Source organism: Gracilinanus agilis, chromosome 1 (genome assembly GCF_016433145.1).
Source record: "Gracilinanus agilis isolate LMUSP501 chromosome 1, AgileGrace, whole genome shotgun sequence".
NCBI classification, from domain to species: Eukaryota; Metazoa; Chordata; class Mammalia; order Didelphimorphia; family Didelphidae; genus Gracilinanus; species Gracilinanus agilis.
Genome location: NC_058130.1, coordinates 793,450,478 through 793,465,539, shown reverse-complemented (window position 1 = coordinate 793,465,539; position 15,062 = coordinate 793,450,478). Strand labels below are relative to the sequence as shown.

At 39.2% G+C, this 15,062-nt stretch overlaps 1 protein-coding gene across 1 annotated transcript in view; it reads right to left on the bottom strand.

The window, feature by feature from the left end:
* LOC123230511 (zinc finger protein 345-like) overlaps positions 1-15,062 on the bottom strand; it is a 78,063-nt gene that overhangs the window by 38,967 nt on the left and 24,034 nt on the right. The window contains exons 5-8 of the mRNA XM_044656649.1: positions 14,598-14,693; positions 13,339-13,748; positions 12,320-13,260; positions 11,533-11,534 (exon numbers count right to left, since the gene is read on the bottom strand). Coding sequence (XP_044512584.1) covers positions 11,533-11,534; positions 12,320-13,260; positions 13,339-13,748; positions 14,598-14,693 — 1,449 coding nt within the window. The remainder of the gene's footprint in view (positions 1-11,532; positions 11,535-12,319; positions 13,261-13,338; positions 13,749-14,597; positions 14,694-15,062) is intronic.

The window sequence follows — 15,062 nt, the reverse complement described above, 5'->3', positions numbered from 1 at the left end:
TATATATATATATATATATATATATATATATCTGTTTGAAATAGGTAATGCACTACTCTTCTATAGAGTGAGCCATGCTTGCAATTCTACTTCCTGTTTGGAAGACTTCTTTCCCCTTCCCCTTTCAGGTATACCACTAGGGCCTGTGTGCTATCTCAGCCATGTGGACAAGGAGTTAGAGTTAGGAGCTCTCCTCAGGTAAAAGACCTTTTAGGAGGCTAATTATTGCCTAAGAGGAAACACACCCGAGCTTCCAAGGAAAGCAGAACATCAAGTACGCACTTTTAATAAAAAGGAGGGATTTATACTTTCCAATCAGTAGCAACAGCAGCTCCAGCCACAGCAAGGGTCTTTAAGAACTGTCTGGGATCGGGAACAGCAAGAATAGCAGCAGGAGCTCTGCTTCCATGGAGAAGCTGGTGGGGGGCAGCTGGCGAAGCCTGGATCAGCAGACAAAGAGATCAGGAACAGCAGGCAGCTTGGAATTATCAGCAGGAGTCTGTATTAGCAGCAGCAAGGATCGGCAAGAGAAGTGGCTTTTCCCTTTCAGCCAAGAGCTCCTGGAAAAGCCCCTCAAAGGAAAGTAGCCAGGTGTCCGGGAAAACGGGAAAAAGAGAAAAAACAAAAACACATAAATGGCAGAACTAGGCCAGCATCTCTGGAGAGTATGGAGTTCTTTCCGAGTTCTTGGGGTGGGGTGAAAATCCATCTGAAAAACTGAGAATTCCTTTTGCAAACTTCTGGTCACAATTATTGTCAAAAATAAAAATTAATCTATAATGATAACTTTAAAAATATTATGGTTTTCATAAGATTTATTAGTAATCTCTAGAAAATGAAACCATGTGCCATGCTAGCCTAGGCTGTTCAAACACCTTGCTGTTCCTAGCTCTATCATGCTGTCATAGGAAGTAAAGAGCAAGAGGAATGCCAGCTCCTCAGTTTTATCCTCCTGTCTATGTCAGTGCATAATGACAGGAAGGCAGTGGGCTCATAAGAAATGTAGTTCAAAGACCCCAAAATTTCCAATAACACACCAGACAAGCAAGACAAAAAGTTAGCATGACTGGTAATGGCTTAGAACGCAGTGGATAACCTCAGCATCCTTAATGTCTGACCAAGCTCTATCCACTCCATTTCTTCTGCAATGGCCACCTTCATGGACATTGAGACAAACTGTTATCATCACTCATTCCACAGGGGCACAGGGGAAGTGTTGAGACATGTGTGGTAGACATCCCTATAATTCACAACAACTCTGGGAGCCATTCCCATTTTACAGAAATGATAGCTAGAGATTAAGTGATTTACCCAAGGTAACACAACTGTCTGAGGGTGAATTTAAAGCTCAGGTCCTTCTGACTCTAGATAAGTATTCTCTATCCAGGGCAAAACCTAGTCAGATAGCATGGACAGAGTCATAATAGGCAAGGAGTGAATGGTTTAAGACAGAGATGGGCAAACTATGGCCCGCGAGCTAGATGCTGCCCCCTGAAATGTTCTATTGGGCTAGGTGACATTATTCCTAAACTGACGAATAAAATGAGTAGGATACAATACAATGAAACTTCAAAAGAATTGCCTTAGAAACAGACTGACAGATGAGCATTTCCTTTCCTTTGGACCCTCTTTAAAAAGTTTGCCCATCACTGGTTTAAGAAATGATTATGGCAGCTTCTTTTACTTATGTGTTCAAGTATAATGTAAAGCTATGTGTAGAAGGGGATTATGATCTGATATGGGAGTGGTTCAGTATTTAATATTTCTGTACATAATTCTGGTTTCCATCAAACACGTGATTATACTAGAATCCCTGCTGAATTTTACAATTAAATTCCCCTCGTGTACCACTACTTATTGACATAAATATAGACTATGAAAGGCAGAAAAGGTCTTAGAAGTCATTTAACTAGAGAATAACAAAGACGTTTCTAAATGCCCAAATATAGCCTCAAAGCCAAGCAGATTCCAAGTGACAGGCATCCATAATAAAGAGAATGATATGGTCCAGATCAGCATCTCTTGCTTAACTTCAAGTGCAAACCAATCAGACAAAAACATAGAAATTTCTATTCTTTAAGTATAAGAGGAAGGGTTATGACTCATTGTCAGAAACAGGTTAACATAGTATACACTTAATAAATGCTTCTTTATTTCTTGATACATTAAAGAAGATTTCATTTAAAGCCTGGGGGAAATATTAAGCTTTGCCCTCTCTTCAGCTGGCTGCATTGGCTAACAGCCTGTGCCCAAGACAAAAGAATCTTCCCTAATAAGCATTCTAGCCACTGAACCCCAACAATTGGGGGCAGGATGAGCAGCACATAGGCCTGAAGAGATGAATTGTAGAATTTGATAGCAGAGAAAAGCCCAGTGCGGATGCTCAGCAATGGATAGTGGAGGAATACTCAGTATAGATAATGGTCAGAAATCATCATGAAATCATATGTGTCTTCACACCAAGTCAGTTATTTGCTCCTCCCATCACATAACTCATTTTCGACTAAGGACAAATGTCTACTCTTAACTCTGTTGTCCTCTGAGGCATCCTTCCAAAACGAAAGGGAAAAGACTAGATTTGTGGTCTGATTGCATTTTATAGGTCAACACGAAATGGGGGTCCAAATAGTTCAAAACAACCAACTCATCAACAATAACTGTAACCCATCTACCACAAAGTACCAATGGACATGTCCATACTCTTCCTCCAAACTATCAGTCAAAAATGCTAAAAGCTCAACACCTGGCATCTTAACAGAGAAACCTCTTTAATAGTAAAACGGCTTCATTTTACAGTTTGAAAGGAGTTGAAGTAATTAAAACCACATCGATGTCAAGCTAAGATTATAAATTAAAGATAGGATGAGTTGACTTGGATCGGAATCTTATTTCTTCAGACTTACTTGCATGACTTAGGTTAAGACCTTCAACTTCTCTACAACTAAAATTCCTTCACTTTAAAATGAGGACAATGGACCAGATAATCTTTAAGATATATGTGACCCTCAATGTAGTTTGGCCAAACTAGGAGCTCATCGTGGTTGTTTTTCCTGTGTTTAGTCCACACACCAAGAGAGGGAAGTAGGCTAACATATAACTACACTTTCATCAGGGAAAGTATAACGTAAAGCTCATCCTCAGATATTGCTGCCCACCTGGTGAAGACTCCAGCTCCAGGAGGGACCACTAATTATTGAAGGGATTTGGATTCAGAAAAGATAATAAAGCACAGGCATTTTTCAAGGTGAAGAAGTATTTGTACAGGAGTCCCTAGGGTATCGGGCTGAAATTATTTGACTTTAAATTTTGATAGAGTCCCCAGAGGACAGGGTGACTTACAATAATTCTACAATAAAAGCATCACCAATAAAATCAATATAGTATGTTAAAGCTGGCAAAGCAATAAAAATAAAGGATTTGATTTGCTCTTCCCAGCAGCTCAAGTTGATAGCAGCTATAAGGATTCCCATTGTACAGATGAGGTACTAAGGAAGACAGAGGTGATATGACTTCCCCAGGGTCACGCTGATAGTGATTGAGGTCAGATTGTAATTCATATCACCCTGACTCCAAATCGAGCGTTTTTCTCACTGTATAGTCCAGCTGCCTTTAAAGACATGGAGCCCTTCCAAGTAGTGAGAAGAGAGGGTGATGGGGGTGAACTTCAGGAAATCTCCTGGAGCTGAGTCAGTAGGCCTAAACAGTAAGTGAGTTCCATGAAGGACAAGTGTGATGGAAGAAATAAAAAATTTCCCCAATCACCCTCATCAAAGAGTGGACTCTGTCATCATTGAATTTTATCCTTTCCTGAGCTCTTGTTCTCAGACAAACCTCCCCTCCCCAATAAGGCTGGCATCAAGATAACTGCTGAAAAACAAAAATGGAAACTTTGTACAAAAAAGAACTGCTTCAATCGTTTTGTATCAAACTCTGATTCAGTAAATGTCAGATGAACTATTGTAAACTTAAGGTTTCGAATACATTATTAGTAAATGTAAGATTTTCTCCCATTACCCCTTCCGTGGATGAAAAATAGAGATGAAGCTGTATTCCTAAATAAAGGAGGTATTCATGCTCAATGATCCCCTGAAAAAGTGTGAACCCTTAGCTTTCTGCTATAAGGGAAAGGTCCATTTTATTAGCTGGTTGACACTGCAATGACATAAAAGAGTTTGACAATAATTGCTAAGTTATTAATTAATTAAATAAGACTATTCTACCAAAATTAATTTACTTATTTGCTGCTATATGAATCAAGCTACTCAAAAATTATTTCACAGAACTAGAAAAAAATAAATATTAAGGGAATTAATGAAAATATTTGAGGACTGTGTCTTAACTGTACTGGTCCTCTGATTATCTTATAAAACAGCAATCAACAAAACAATCTAGTATTGGCTAAGAAATAGAGTAGTGGATTGATACAATAAATTTGACACTTAAGACATAGGAGTAAATGACCATAGTAACCTAGGGTTTGATAAACCCCAAACCCAAACTTTTGGATAAAGAACCCACAATTTGACAAAAATTGTTGGGGAAGCTGGAAGTCATCATGGCAGAAACTTGGCATCTACCAGTACCTTATAGTATATACCAAAATAAAGTAAAAGTGGACATATAATTTGGAAAAATAGGTGAAACAATAAAAAATGAGAGGAACATAGGATAGTGTACCTGTCAGATCTATGGACAGGGAAAAATTTATGTCTAAAGAAGACATTGAGAATATTGAGATGTAAAATAGATAACTAACTCCATTAAATTAAAAAGGGTTTTTTTTTCACAAACAAAATTAATGCCACCAAGATTAGAAGGGAAACAGATGAGAAAAAAATTATAACAAGTGTTTCTAACAAAGGCCTCATTTCTCTAAGATATAGAGAAATGAGCCAATTTTATAACACTACAAAGCATTCCTCATTTAACATATGTAAAAGCAATTTTCAGCTCAAGAAATTAAAACTATCTTTAGTCATATGGAAAAATGTTACAAATCAATATTAATTAGAAAATGCAAATCTAAATGAATCTGAGGTACCACCTCACACTTATCAGACTGGCTAATATGACAGAAAAGGAAAATGATAACTGTTGAAGAGGACAGGGAAATTTTATGACAATAATACATTGCTTGTAGAACTGTGAACTAAGACTACCATTGTTGGAAAGCAATTTGGAACTTTTCCCTAAGAGATATCTAAACTTGCTTAGCTTTGGACCCAGCAATACCTACTATTATAAGGTGATTCCGAAAGAAATCAAAGATCAGGGAAAAGACATGTTTGTAGAAAAATATTTCTAGTAAATCTTTTTATGGGAACAAAGCAATGGAAACTGAAGGCAATCCATCAAATGAGGAATGGCTGAACAAGTTATGATGTGATTGCAATGGAATATTATTGTGCCTAAGAAATGAGAAACAAGATGATCAGAGGAAAACCTTACATGAAGAGATAGAAAGGGAAGTGAGCAGAACCAGGAGAAGGTTGTACACAGGAAGAGGATTCTGTATGAGGAATAACTGTTCATCACTTAGCTATCATCAGCAATGCCAGGACCCAGGACCATTCCAAAGGATTCATAATGAAAAAGCCCATCCTCTGCTATGGAAGGAGCAGACAAAGTCTGAATGCAGATGGAAGGAGGCCATTCTTCACTTTCTTTATCCACCAATTTTTCTTCAATGTAAGAATGTTTGTCTTTGCCACAACACGACAACTGTGGAACTATGTAGTATATAATAACACATATCTTTTACCCTATTTATCCTTTTTCCTATTTCCTTCTCTCTTGGGGAAGGGAGAGGCCTAGGATGGAGGAAAACACAGATCACAAAATGTGCCAAGAGGATTATTTTTATTACTTTTTAAAATGTATTTATTTATTTAGAATATTTTTCCATTAAGTCTACACTGCCCATCTTTAGATTTAATCAGCAAAGGTGAGAGCACCTCCAATTCTGGGAGGTTCTAACCCACCGGTGCTAGAGTGAGTAATGAATCAGAATCAATGGAGCTGCCCCCCTGGGCTTTCTATGAGAAAGCATCTATTGTGATTGGACACGAAGGCTAGGAGGAGGCACTGGAAGTGATGCATACGTGACCCCTATAAAAGAGGGAGTTGAGTGAGTGAGGCGGCTGGTTTGTTGAAGGGGACCTGAGGGAGCTTCACTGGTTCCTGACCCAGACTGTTCCACGTGGTAAAGACTGAATCTTCCTGAACTTCTATTAAGAAACTTCCTTTTATAGACTCTGTGAATGAAGTTTGCTCCATTCACCTCTGGGCCTCGGGCCCTTTAACCCTCAGCTGAGGGTTAAGATCTACCTGGACTAATCAGTGGGAGAGATTCTTATTTCCATACTTCCTCTCTCTCTTCTTATGTAAATAAATTTCCATAAGTCTATTTTGATTTGAGATTATTCTTAATTGAGGATTGATAATAGTTCAATCCTCTGGAGACCATCTTTAATATATTGAACCCATAAAACCCCTTTTTCACCCTTACACACCTCACCATCTTTCTCCCCTCCAGGAGCTGACAAACAATTCCACTGACAGATGTATCACTGAAGAACAGGGTTAGTGAAAAATTGTACTAATATGTTATCTGGAGAAAAATAAAAAACAAAAAAAAAGCACAACAGTCTCAATGTCTGTTGATTTAAAGAACTGATCTCAGCTGTCACAGCCTTTGAATTGACTGCAACAGAATTGCATTCTTGTCTGAAGTTAGACTCTTTTTCTTATTTTAGTGGGCCTTAGCAAATTGAATTTACATTTGGAGATCTGTGTACATGTATTTGTTCACTGATTGATTCATTGAATTGATTCTTTTCCCTTAATGTCACAACGTGAGATTTTAGAATGTAGTGTGATAGAACCAGGAAAAACTTTCAGAGCCTGAGATAGAATCCTCCATCTGTTGCTCACTAATGATGAGGTTTTTAGGCAGGTAGAGAAGTAGTGCTGGAGTTGGCTTGAAAGAGCCCAGACTGTGAAATCTGCCCCAGACACTTCCCAATTGTGTGATCTTTGGTACATCACATAATCTCTTTGAGCCTCTTCCTTATTCCCCTCTAAAGATGAGAAAATTATAACAAGGTTTTTGAGAGACTCAAATGAGAGTACATATAAAATGCTTTATACATTCTAGAAATACTAGCTATTATGCCCTTTGGGGCCTCAGTTTCCTCATTTGGAAAATTAAGGCCTTGGAATATATGTCCAGTAAGATTGCTTCTAGCTCTTGACCTTACTTAGATCATTGGATTCTTCTGATATCCATAACTGAAGTTAAATTAAGTGGGATAGCCAGAAGGGGCTATGACAGCCTGAAGGGTTAATCTATTGTGAAATGGTTTATCTATTTTTAGCAGGATAAATGGATTTTACAGGGAAAGTTAGGATGAATCTAATAGGATGACATTAATGGGGATTACACTTTCTTTCCAGAAAATAAATTCAAGTTCAGAAAAATAATCATCAGAAATATGGGAGAGGGCATGCCAAGAAATCCTAGGTGAAAAGAATTAGATTCCAATGAAAATAAAAGGCAGAACAACAATGCTTTTCAAAGCTACATTAGCAGAAGCTTAATGACTACGCAGCTTGTTTTCACATCTGTAAAATGAGGGAGAGAAGCAAATGACAAACCAATCCATTATTTTTCTCAAAAAGAAAAAATTTCAAATGAGGACACACAGAGTTAGACAGGACGAAAATGACTGGACTATTAGAATCAGAGAGGTGAAGATCTTATGTTATTATTTTCTGTTCAGGCCAAATCTAGGTTATTGTTTTCCTATCAGGGCACCATGAAGGACACTAAAATGTAGAGGTGAATGGGATCTTGAAGATCATTACTCTACTCCCATAATTTTAGATAAGAGGGAACTGAAACCCTGAGGATTAACAGAATCGAGTTCCCAGGGCCAGTTAGTAAAGGAGCTGCATTCCCAAAGGAAGTCATCCTATCTCTCTTGTCCTCTTGGTAGCCCTTGACCCTTTTGTTCACCATCTTCCCTCTTGCTTTCTGACATTGCCCTCTTCTGGTTTTACTCCTCCTTAGAAGAAAACTCCTTCTCTGTCTTTTACTGCATGTTCGACCATGTCCTAACAGGCAACCAGGGTTCAGTCCCAGGCCTTTTCCCCTTCTCTCACCATCGATTAATTGGGGAGACATGGACACTAGGGAGCACTGCAGTCTCAGGGAGCCAAGAGTATGGGCAGGACTTCCCACGGGCACTTGTCTCCTCAGGTTTGATTAATTTAAGAGAAGATATTTTGCCGTCTAGCTAAAACCCATGGTAGGAGGTAGGAGGAGGGAAGGAGGAAGAGAGAAGAAGACAGACAGAAAGACAAGAGGCAGAGAAAAGAGATAAAGACCAGAGGTAGAAAAAGAGAGATGAAGACAAGAGAGAGAAAAACAAGAAACAGAAGACAAGAGAGGGAGAGACAAAAACAAGAGACAGAGATAAAGACAAGAGAAAGAGAGATAAAGACCAGAAAGATTAAAAGGGGAGAGGGGAATGTGAAGGGAGGGAGAAAAGGAGGAAGAGAGGGAGAGGAAGAGGGAAGGGGAGGGGGGGGGGTCTTAATAACTGGAAATCCTGAATACAAGTTTCAGAATACACTAAGGCAATTAGCTCATCTTCTATTTGGAATGGAAACAAGGTATTAGGAAGGCAGTTAGGAGGCTCAAGAGTTTGAATCAGGCTTATAGGTGGGAGGTCCTGGGTTCAAACCTGCCCTCAGACATTTCCTAGCTAGGTCATCCTGGGCAAAGTACTGAAATCCCACTGTCTAACCCTCATTCTTCTTCTCCCTTAAAATCACTACACAGAACTGATACTAAAATGGAAGGTAAGGGTGTTGAAAACAAAACAAACAAACCAAGATGTTAGGTAAATTACCTCACTCTGCCAACTTTTTAATCTAACAAAAACGTGATGATTCATGGTTTTGGAAAATATTTTGGGACCTGTTCACCATGGAAAGGACCATGTTCCTCTCCCCTTCCATCAACAGAGCATGAGGCAATTCTGTAACATCTGCCCAACCTGGGTTATATGTGCCAAATATACATTAAAACTTTTTAATCATCACCAGATGCCTCACCAAAGGCAGTAGTTTTCTCACTGAATCTCTCAATATCTTGTGGAGAAAAAGGTGTTTGAGGTCTAATATTGACCAATCCCTTTGTCTGTCATAAGTGGGAACATCCCTGAGGGGGGAAAAGGACTGTATTGGACTGGTCTGGGGTTCCTGGTGCTTGGCTCATTGTCTGGGTGGAGATGGAGCACAAGGGAGGAGAGGTACTGAGAGAGCTACAGGGGAAGGAGTGGGATGGGCAGGGGAGGAAGAGGGAGGGGGAGGAGGAAAAACTGGTCCAGGGGAGGACAGGGGAAGGCTGGGCCATGGGGAGGGAAAAGCTGGGCAAGACAAAAGAGAAGGTGGGCAGGGCAAGGTAGAGGCCGGGCACAGCAGAGCAAGCATTGGCAGGGCACAAGTTAGCCACTGAGCGGGGGACAGAGAGATGGTATCAAAGGTGGGCTGGGAAATGAGGACATGTTAGGGGGAGGTGCCGAAGGAGTCAGGATGGCAGGATCAAAATAAAGGATAACCTCATGGTAGGTGAGCTGGGAAGAAGTTGGGTGTCAGTTTTTTCAGATTTAACTGGGAGGTTATTGGTAATAATCAGCTTGGTGGAACCATCAAAGTGATATGCCCAGAGCCACAAGTTCAAATATTCTCTGGAATCCTTGCTGCCAAGAATTGGTTTCAATTCTTTTAGACTTTAAAAGTATGGACTTCTCTACTAGCAGCGATGCAATGATCCAGAAAAATTCTTAGGGAATTATGAGAAAGAATGCTATTCACATTCAGAGGAAGAACTGAAGTAGAAACACAGAAGAAAAAAAACTGCCTGATCACATGGGTGGACGGTGATATAATTAGGGATATTGCCTCAAATTGAACACCTTAATGCAAATATCAATAATATGGAAATAGGTCTTGATCAATGACACATGTAAAACCCAGTGGAATTGGGTGTGAGCTATGGGAAGGGGTGGGAGGATAGGAGGGATAGAACATGAATCCTATTACCATGGAGAAATGTTATAAATTAATAAATTAAATAAAAATCTCTAGGACCCCCAAAAAACAAATAAATAAATAATAAAAACAAGAGCCAAAGTAGGGCCAGGGAAAGGACTTCAATGTCCAGGCTTTGCACAACCTCTTTGTCTCCTTCCTTGACATCCAATGCTTCCTGGGAAATCCTGATTCATCTAAATCACTTAGTAATTTACACAATGGCACACCCTGAGGAAAAGGACTTGACTTCTTCATAGTAATATTCCCCATGATGGGGGATTATTGACTATTTGGTCAAAAGCTACTATTTTTGTTCCCGAAATTTAGAAAAATCCCTAGTCTTTCTTCTGTTTGGGGCTCCTGCTATTGGGGAAGAACAATGCCAACTTGGGGAGGTGGGGAGGGCAAAGAGAGCGGGCTTTAGAGTTATGGTCCCTACTGCAGGTACGTGGCACTGAGCCTAGGGCCCAGGACTGAATTGTACAAAATCAAATAAATTAAAGAACTCCAAACCATTCCCGATAATAATAAAAAAAAAATACTTCCTTTAAGTTTATTTTAAAAGACAATAAAACTGGACTTTGGTGTTAGGGTTAAATAAGAAGCCAATGCAAGGCAATAAGTTTTGAAATGATGGACTACTTAATTAGTGTACCAAATTAATTTTGTGTATTTATTTTTTTAACTTTAACTTGATTTTATTCAATTTTCTTTAATTTCTTTTTGCTTTTTTTTGTTGTTTAAACCTGTAACTTCTGTGTATTGGCTCCTTGGTGGAAGAGTGGTAAGGGTGGGCAATGGGGGTCAAGTGACTTGCCCAGGGTCACAGAGCTGGGAAGTGTCTGAGGCTGGATTTGAACCTAGGCCCTCCCATCTCTACGCCTGAATCTCAATCCACTGAACTACCCAGCTGCCCTTAATTTTCTTTAATTTTATAAATTTCTGTGTTCTTTATTCATGTTTAATTTCATTTTATTTTACCTTATTTTTAAATTGCTTGCATTTTTACTGTTAGCCTGTAGGTGGTGGGTGTACTGGCTTGTGGGATCGGAGGTAAGAAAGCAGAGTCTCCCAAGACTAGAGGCAGTGCTGGGGAGAAAAACAAATACTGGGGATATCAGGGTGGAGGGTGAGCAGTGGCCTCATGGCTGCCCCTTATGTCTTGGGGCCTCAGAAAAGAGGAGGAAAGAGGAGAGATATAGAAGTTACTGTCCTGGTTGCTCCAGTTAGCTTCCTATTCTGCTGTCCCCTAGCCATGCTCATAGGAAAATCCTGCAAGCAAGAAAACTGAGAGTGAAATCTCTTTCCTCAGTTTATCAAACTTTTTCTCCTTCCTCTAACCCCCACACATCAAGTCACAGGAGCCAACTGTTGCCTTTCTATTTTGCCTGGGCCTCTCGAGGAGCATTCCGGGGTACAGTGCATTGGGACATCTGCTGTGACTTGCATCTCCTGATTTCTTTCTCGCTGCCTGTTTCCTGCTGCCATTATATCCTCGTGACTGTAGTATAGGAAATTTGGGGGTCCTGAACTAATTTTGAGGTCCCTGATCTAAACTTTCTGTGGACATTTAGGGGTCTTTCAAACTACATTTCTCATGATTCCTGGCTTACATAATCACATAGGCAGGAAGCGTAATAAATAGAGAGAAGAATAAAAAGTTCCAGGATTGGCACTCTCTCTTTTCCAGCTAAAGCAACATGATGCCAGAGGTAATGTTGAGTCTTTTAAACTGACTCTCAGCATGGCACGTGGCTTCATTTTTCTAATGGCTACCAATAAATCTTTTAGTACACTAATATTTTTAAATCTATTCTTTTATATCCATTTTATTTCTTACATGATCCAATCCACTACATGATTTCCTTTACACAATAAGAATCTAACAACTTAATACATGAATTTTTTAAAAGGAAAGATTTTGGACACATTAAAAAAGAATAAATTGAAGGTGTATATTAATATATATATATATAAAAAGCTGCTGGGGAGGGGGGAATTTCTCTACTTTCATGACAAGAAATTAGTATCTCCCTTCTGAAGGACACCGAACTTTCACTAATTTTCTATAGAAGTTGCCAATCAAAGATTACTAATACTAACTGATGCATTCTGGAGAATAAAGCAAGATGTTATCCTATACAATAAAAGTTTCTCTCCAGTGTGGATGCTCTGATTACTGGCAAGATGGTCCCTCTCTATGAAAGTCTTTCCATACTGTTTACATTCATGAGGTTTCTCTCCAATGAGGATTCGCTGATGTTCAGCAAGAGAGGCCCTCTGTGTAAAAACGGTTCCACAGTGTTTAGACTGATAAGGTTTCTCTCCAGTGTGAATTGTCTGATGTCTGGTAAGATTGCTCCTCTGTATGAAAGCCTTTCCACACTGTTTACATTTATAAGGTTTCTCTCCAGTGTGGATTCTCTGATGTTTAGCAAGAGAGCCACTTGCTGTGAAGGCCTTTCCACACTGTTTACAATCATAAGGTTTCTCTCCAGAGTGGATTCTCTGATGTGCAGCAAGAGAGCACTTCAGTGTGAAAGTCTTTCCACATTGTTTACATTCATAAGGTTTCTCTCCAGTGTGGATGCTCTGATGTGCAGCAAGAGAGACGCTCCATGTGAAAGTCTTTCCACAGTGTTTACATTCATACGGTTTCTCTCCAGTGTGGATTCTCTGATGTGTAGCAAGATTGCCCTTCTGTGTGAAAGCCTTTCCACACTGTTTACATTCATAAGGTTTCTCTCCAGTGTGGATGCTCTGATGTACAGCAAGATGTTCCTTCTTTATGAAAGCCTTTCCACACTGTTTACATTCATAAGGTTTCTCACCACTGTGGATGCTCTGATGTGCAACAAGATTGTTCCTCTGAGAGAAAGTCTTTTCACACTGTTTGCATTTAAAACTTTTATGTCCAGTGTGGATGTTCTCATGCTTAGCAAGAACTTTCTTCTCTCTAAAAGCCTTTCCACAGTATTTACATTCATAAGGTTTTTCTCCAGTGTGGATTCTCTGATGTGTAACAAGATTGCCTCTCTCTCTGAAAGCCTTTCCACATTGTTTACATTGATGAGATTTCTCTCCAGTGTGGATTCTCTGATGCTTAGCAAGATATACCTTCTTTCTAAAAGCCTTTCCACATTGTTTACATTCATAAGATTTCTCTCTAGAGTGGATTCTCTGATGTGCAGCAAGCTCAGAGTTCTGATGGAAAGGTCTCCTACCTTTATCTCTCACAGAAACCATCTCAACACGTTTATTTTTTGGCTGTCTGTGGTCTGAAGTGCAGCCAAAGACCATTCCTCCAGCGTTACCTTGATACATGGGCATTTCAGATTTCTCATGTGACTGAACAAGTCCTACTTCTTCACGAAAGCATTTCCTATATTTCCTATCCTGACAATAGTCATTTCCTGAGGTCAATTTAATATCATGAGTTAGGACTGAATTTTGGCTAAATTTCTCTGCAGTTTCATCAAATTCACAGTTACTCTTTGGATTTTTATTCAACTTAATAGTAGAGTCACAGATTTCTCTTGAACAGAAGTCATGAGGATCCTCATTCATGCATCCTTGGGGGCCAGATCCTTCCACAAAAAGGCTCACCTTTGCAGACAACTCAGTCACTTCAAAATTAGTCTCTGCCTCTAAAGAAAACAGATAATGATATGAACACAGAAGAAAAGAGGACACACACACACACACGGAGCAATATGTTTGTTCATCTGATGGCAGAAAGTAAACTGATTTCTATTGTATTTCTCCAGGCAAAAAGGAGTTTTCAAAACGAAACAAGCAAAACTACTCTTTGGATAGACCATTTGGCCATATCTGCAAGATGGATGATTTTAGAAAGACTTTCTCATACAATTATAATGGACCTGTGACACAGGCAGCCCCAAGATTCTCTTCATACTTTGCAACTCGTGTCATGAATAAAGAAAGGAGGAATGGGCTGAACAACTTCCTTGCACCTAGACTACAACTCAAAACCCTAAGCATGAGAATGCTTTGTCCACAATATTGCACAAATTTTCTCCATTGCCCTTTCTACTATTGTTCCTAAAAAGTCACACCTCCATTATTCTTATAATTTTGGGAATGTCAGGTAACCTTCCAGATATTCTGTTCTCATTATTATGGATACACTATCACATGGTCTACCATGGTAAATTTTGTATGCTAAGCAGAGAAACAATTTCACCCTTTTTAATACTCATGTAGTGATTTTCAAAGTGGAATAGAAGTTTTCTTTTCTCTATAGAGGCAAAGATTTTTTGCCATTTAGTGCAGACATACTAAATATTCATCTTATTTAACAATTTACCATATATTACATCTCAAGCCCTATATTGAGTCTATCATTAATCTCTCAGGAAATGAACAGCATGATTCAGTGTTCGTCTGTCAGTTTCCAAATCTAGCACACCTTCACCACAACAGATAAAAGTCTTTTGGGATAACAGCCTGTTTACATCTGCTTTCAACTCACTCACCTAGGCAGGAGTTCCTTGGGCCTTTTTGCTCTGGCAGCCATGGTGGTTCTCCTTGGTGAAAATAGGAGATAAATTTTTCTCTAGGAACTGGAAGCCCTGGGCATAAGAAAGAAGGGAGATGGAGAAAAAAATAAAAAATATGATCCCCTTTAAAAAAAGGAGGCAGGCAAGTAAGGATTACAGAATGGCTTCTGTTGTATTCACTTTGAAGACATTTGAAGGAGGTCAGAGATCATGGAAAACATTTGCAATTAGAAAATTCCATCTTTATTTATCTCTTGTAATAGGATAAACATATTATACAACCTCCATTATTTACAAATTAAAGGAAGCTGCTAGCCAAGGGTTAAGAGATCAAAATCTGGAGTCAGAAAAAGAAATTTAATCCATTCTCGAAGAGATGATATGTGGGTGGCCCTGGGTAAATTATTTCACCTCAGTTTACCTCAACTATGAATTGAGGAC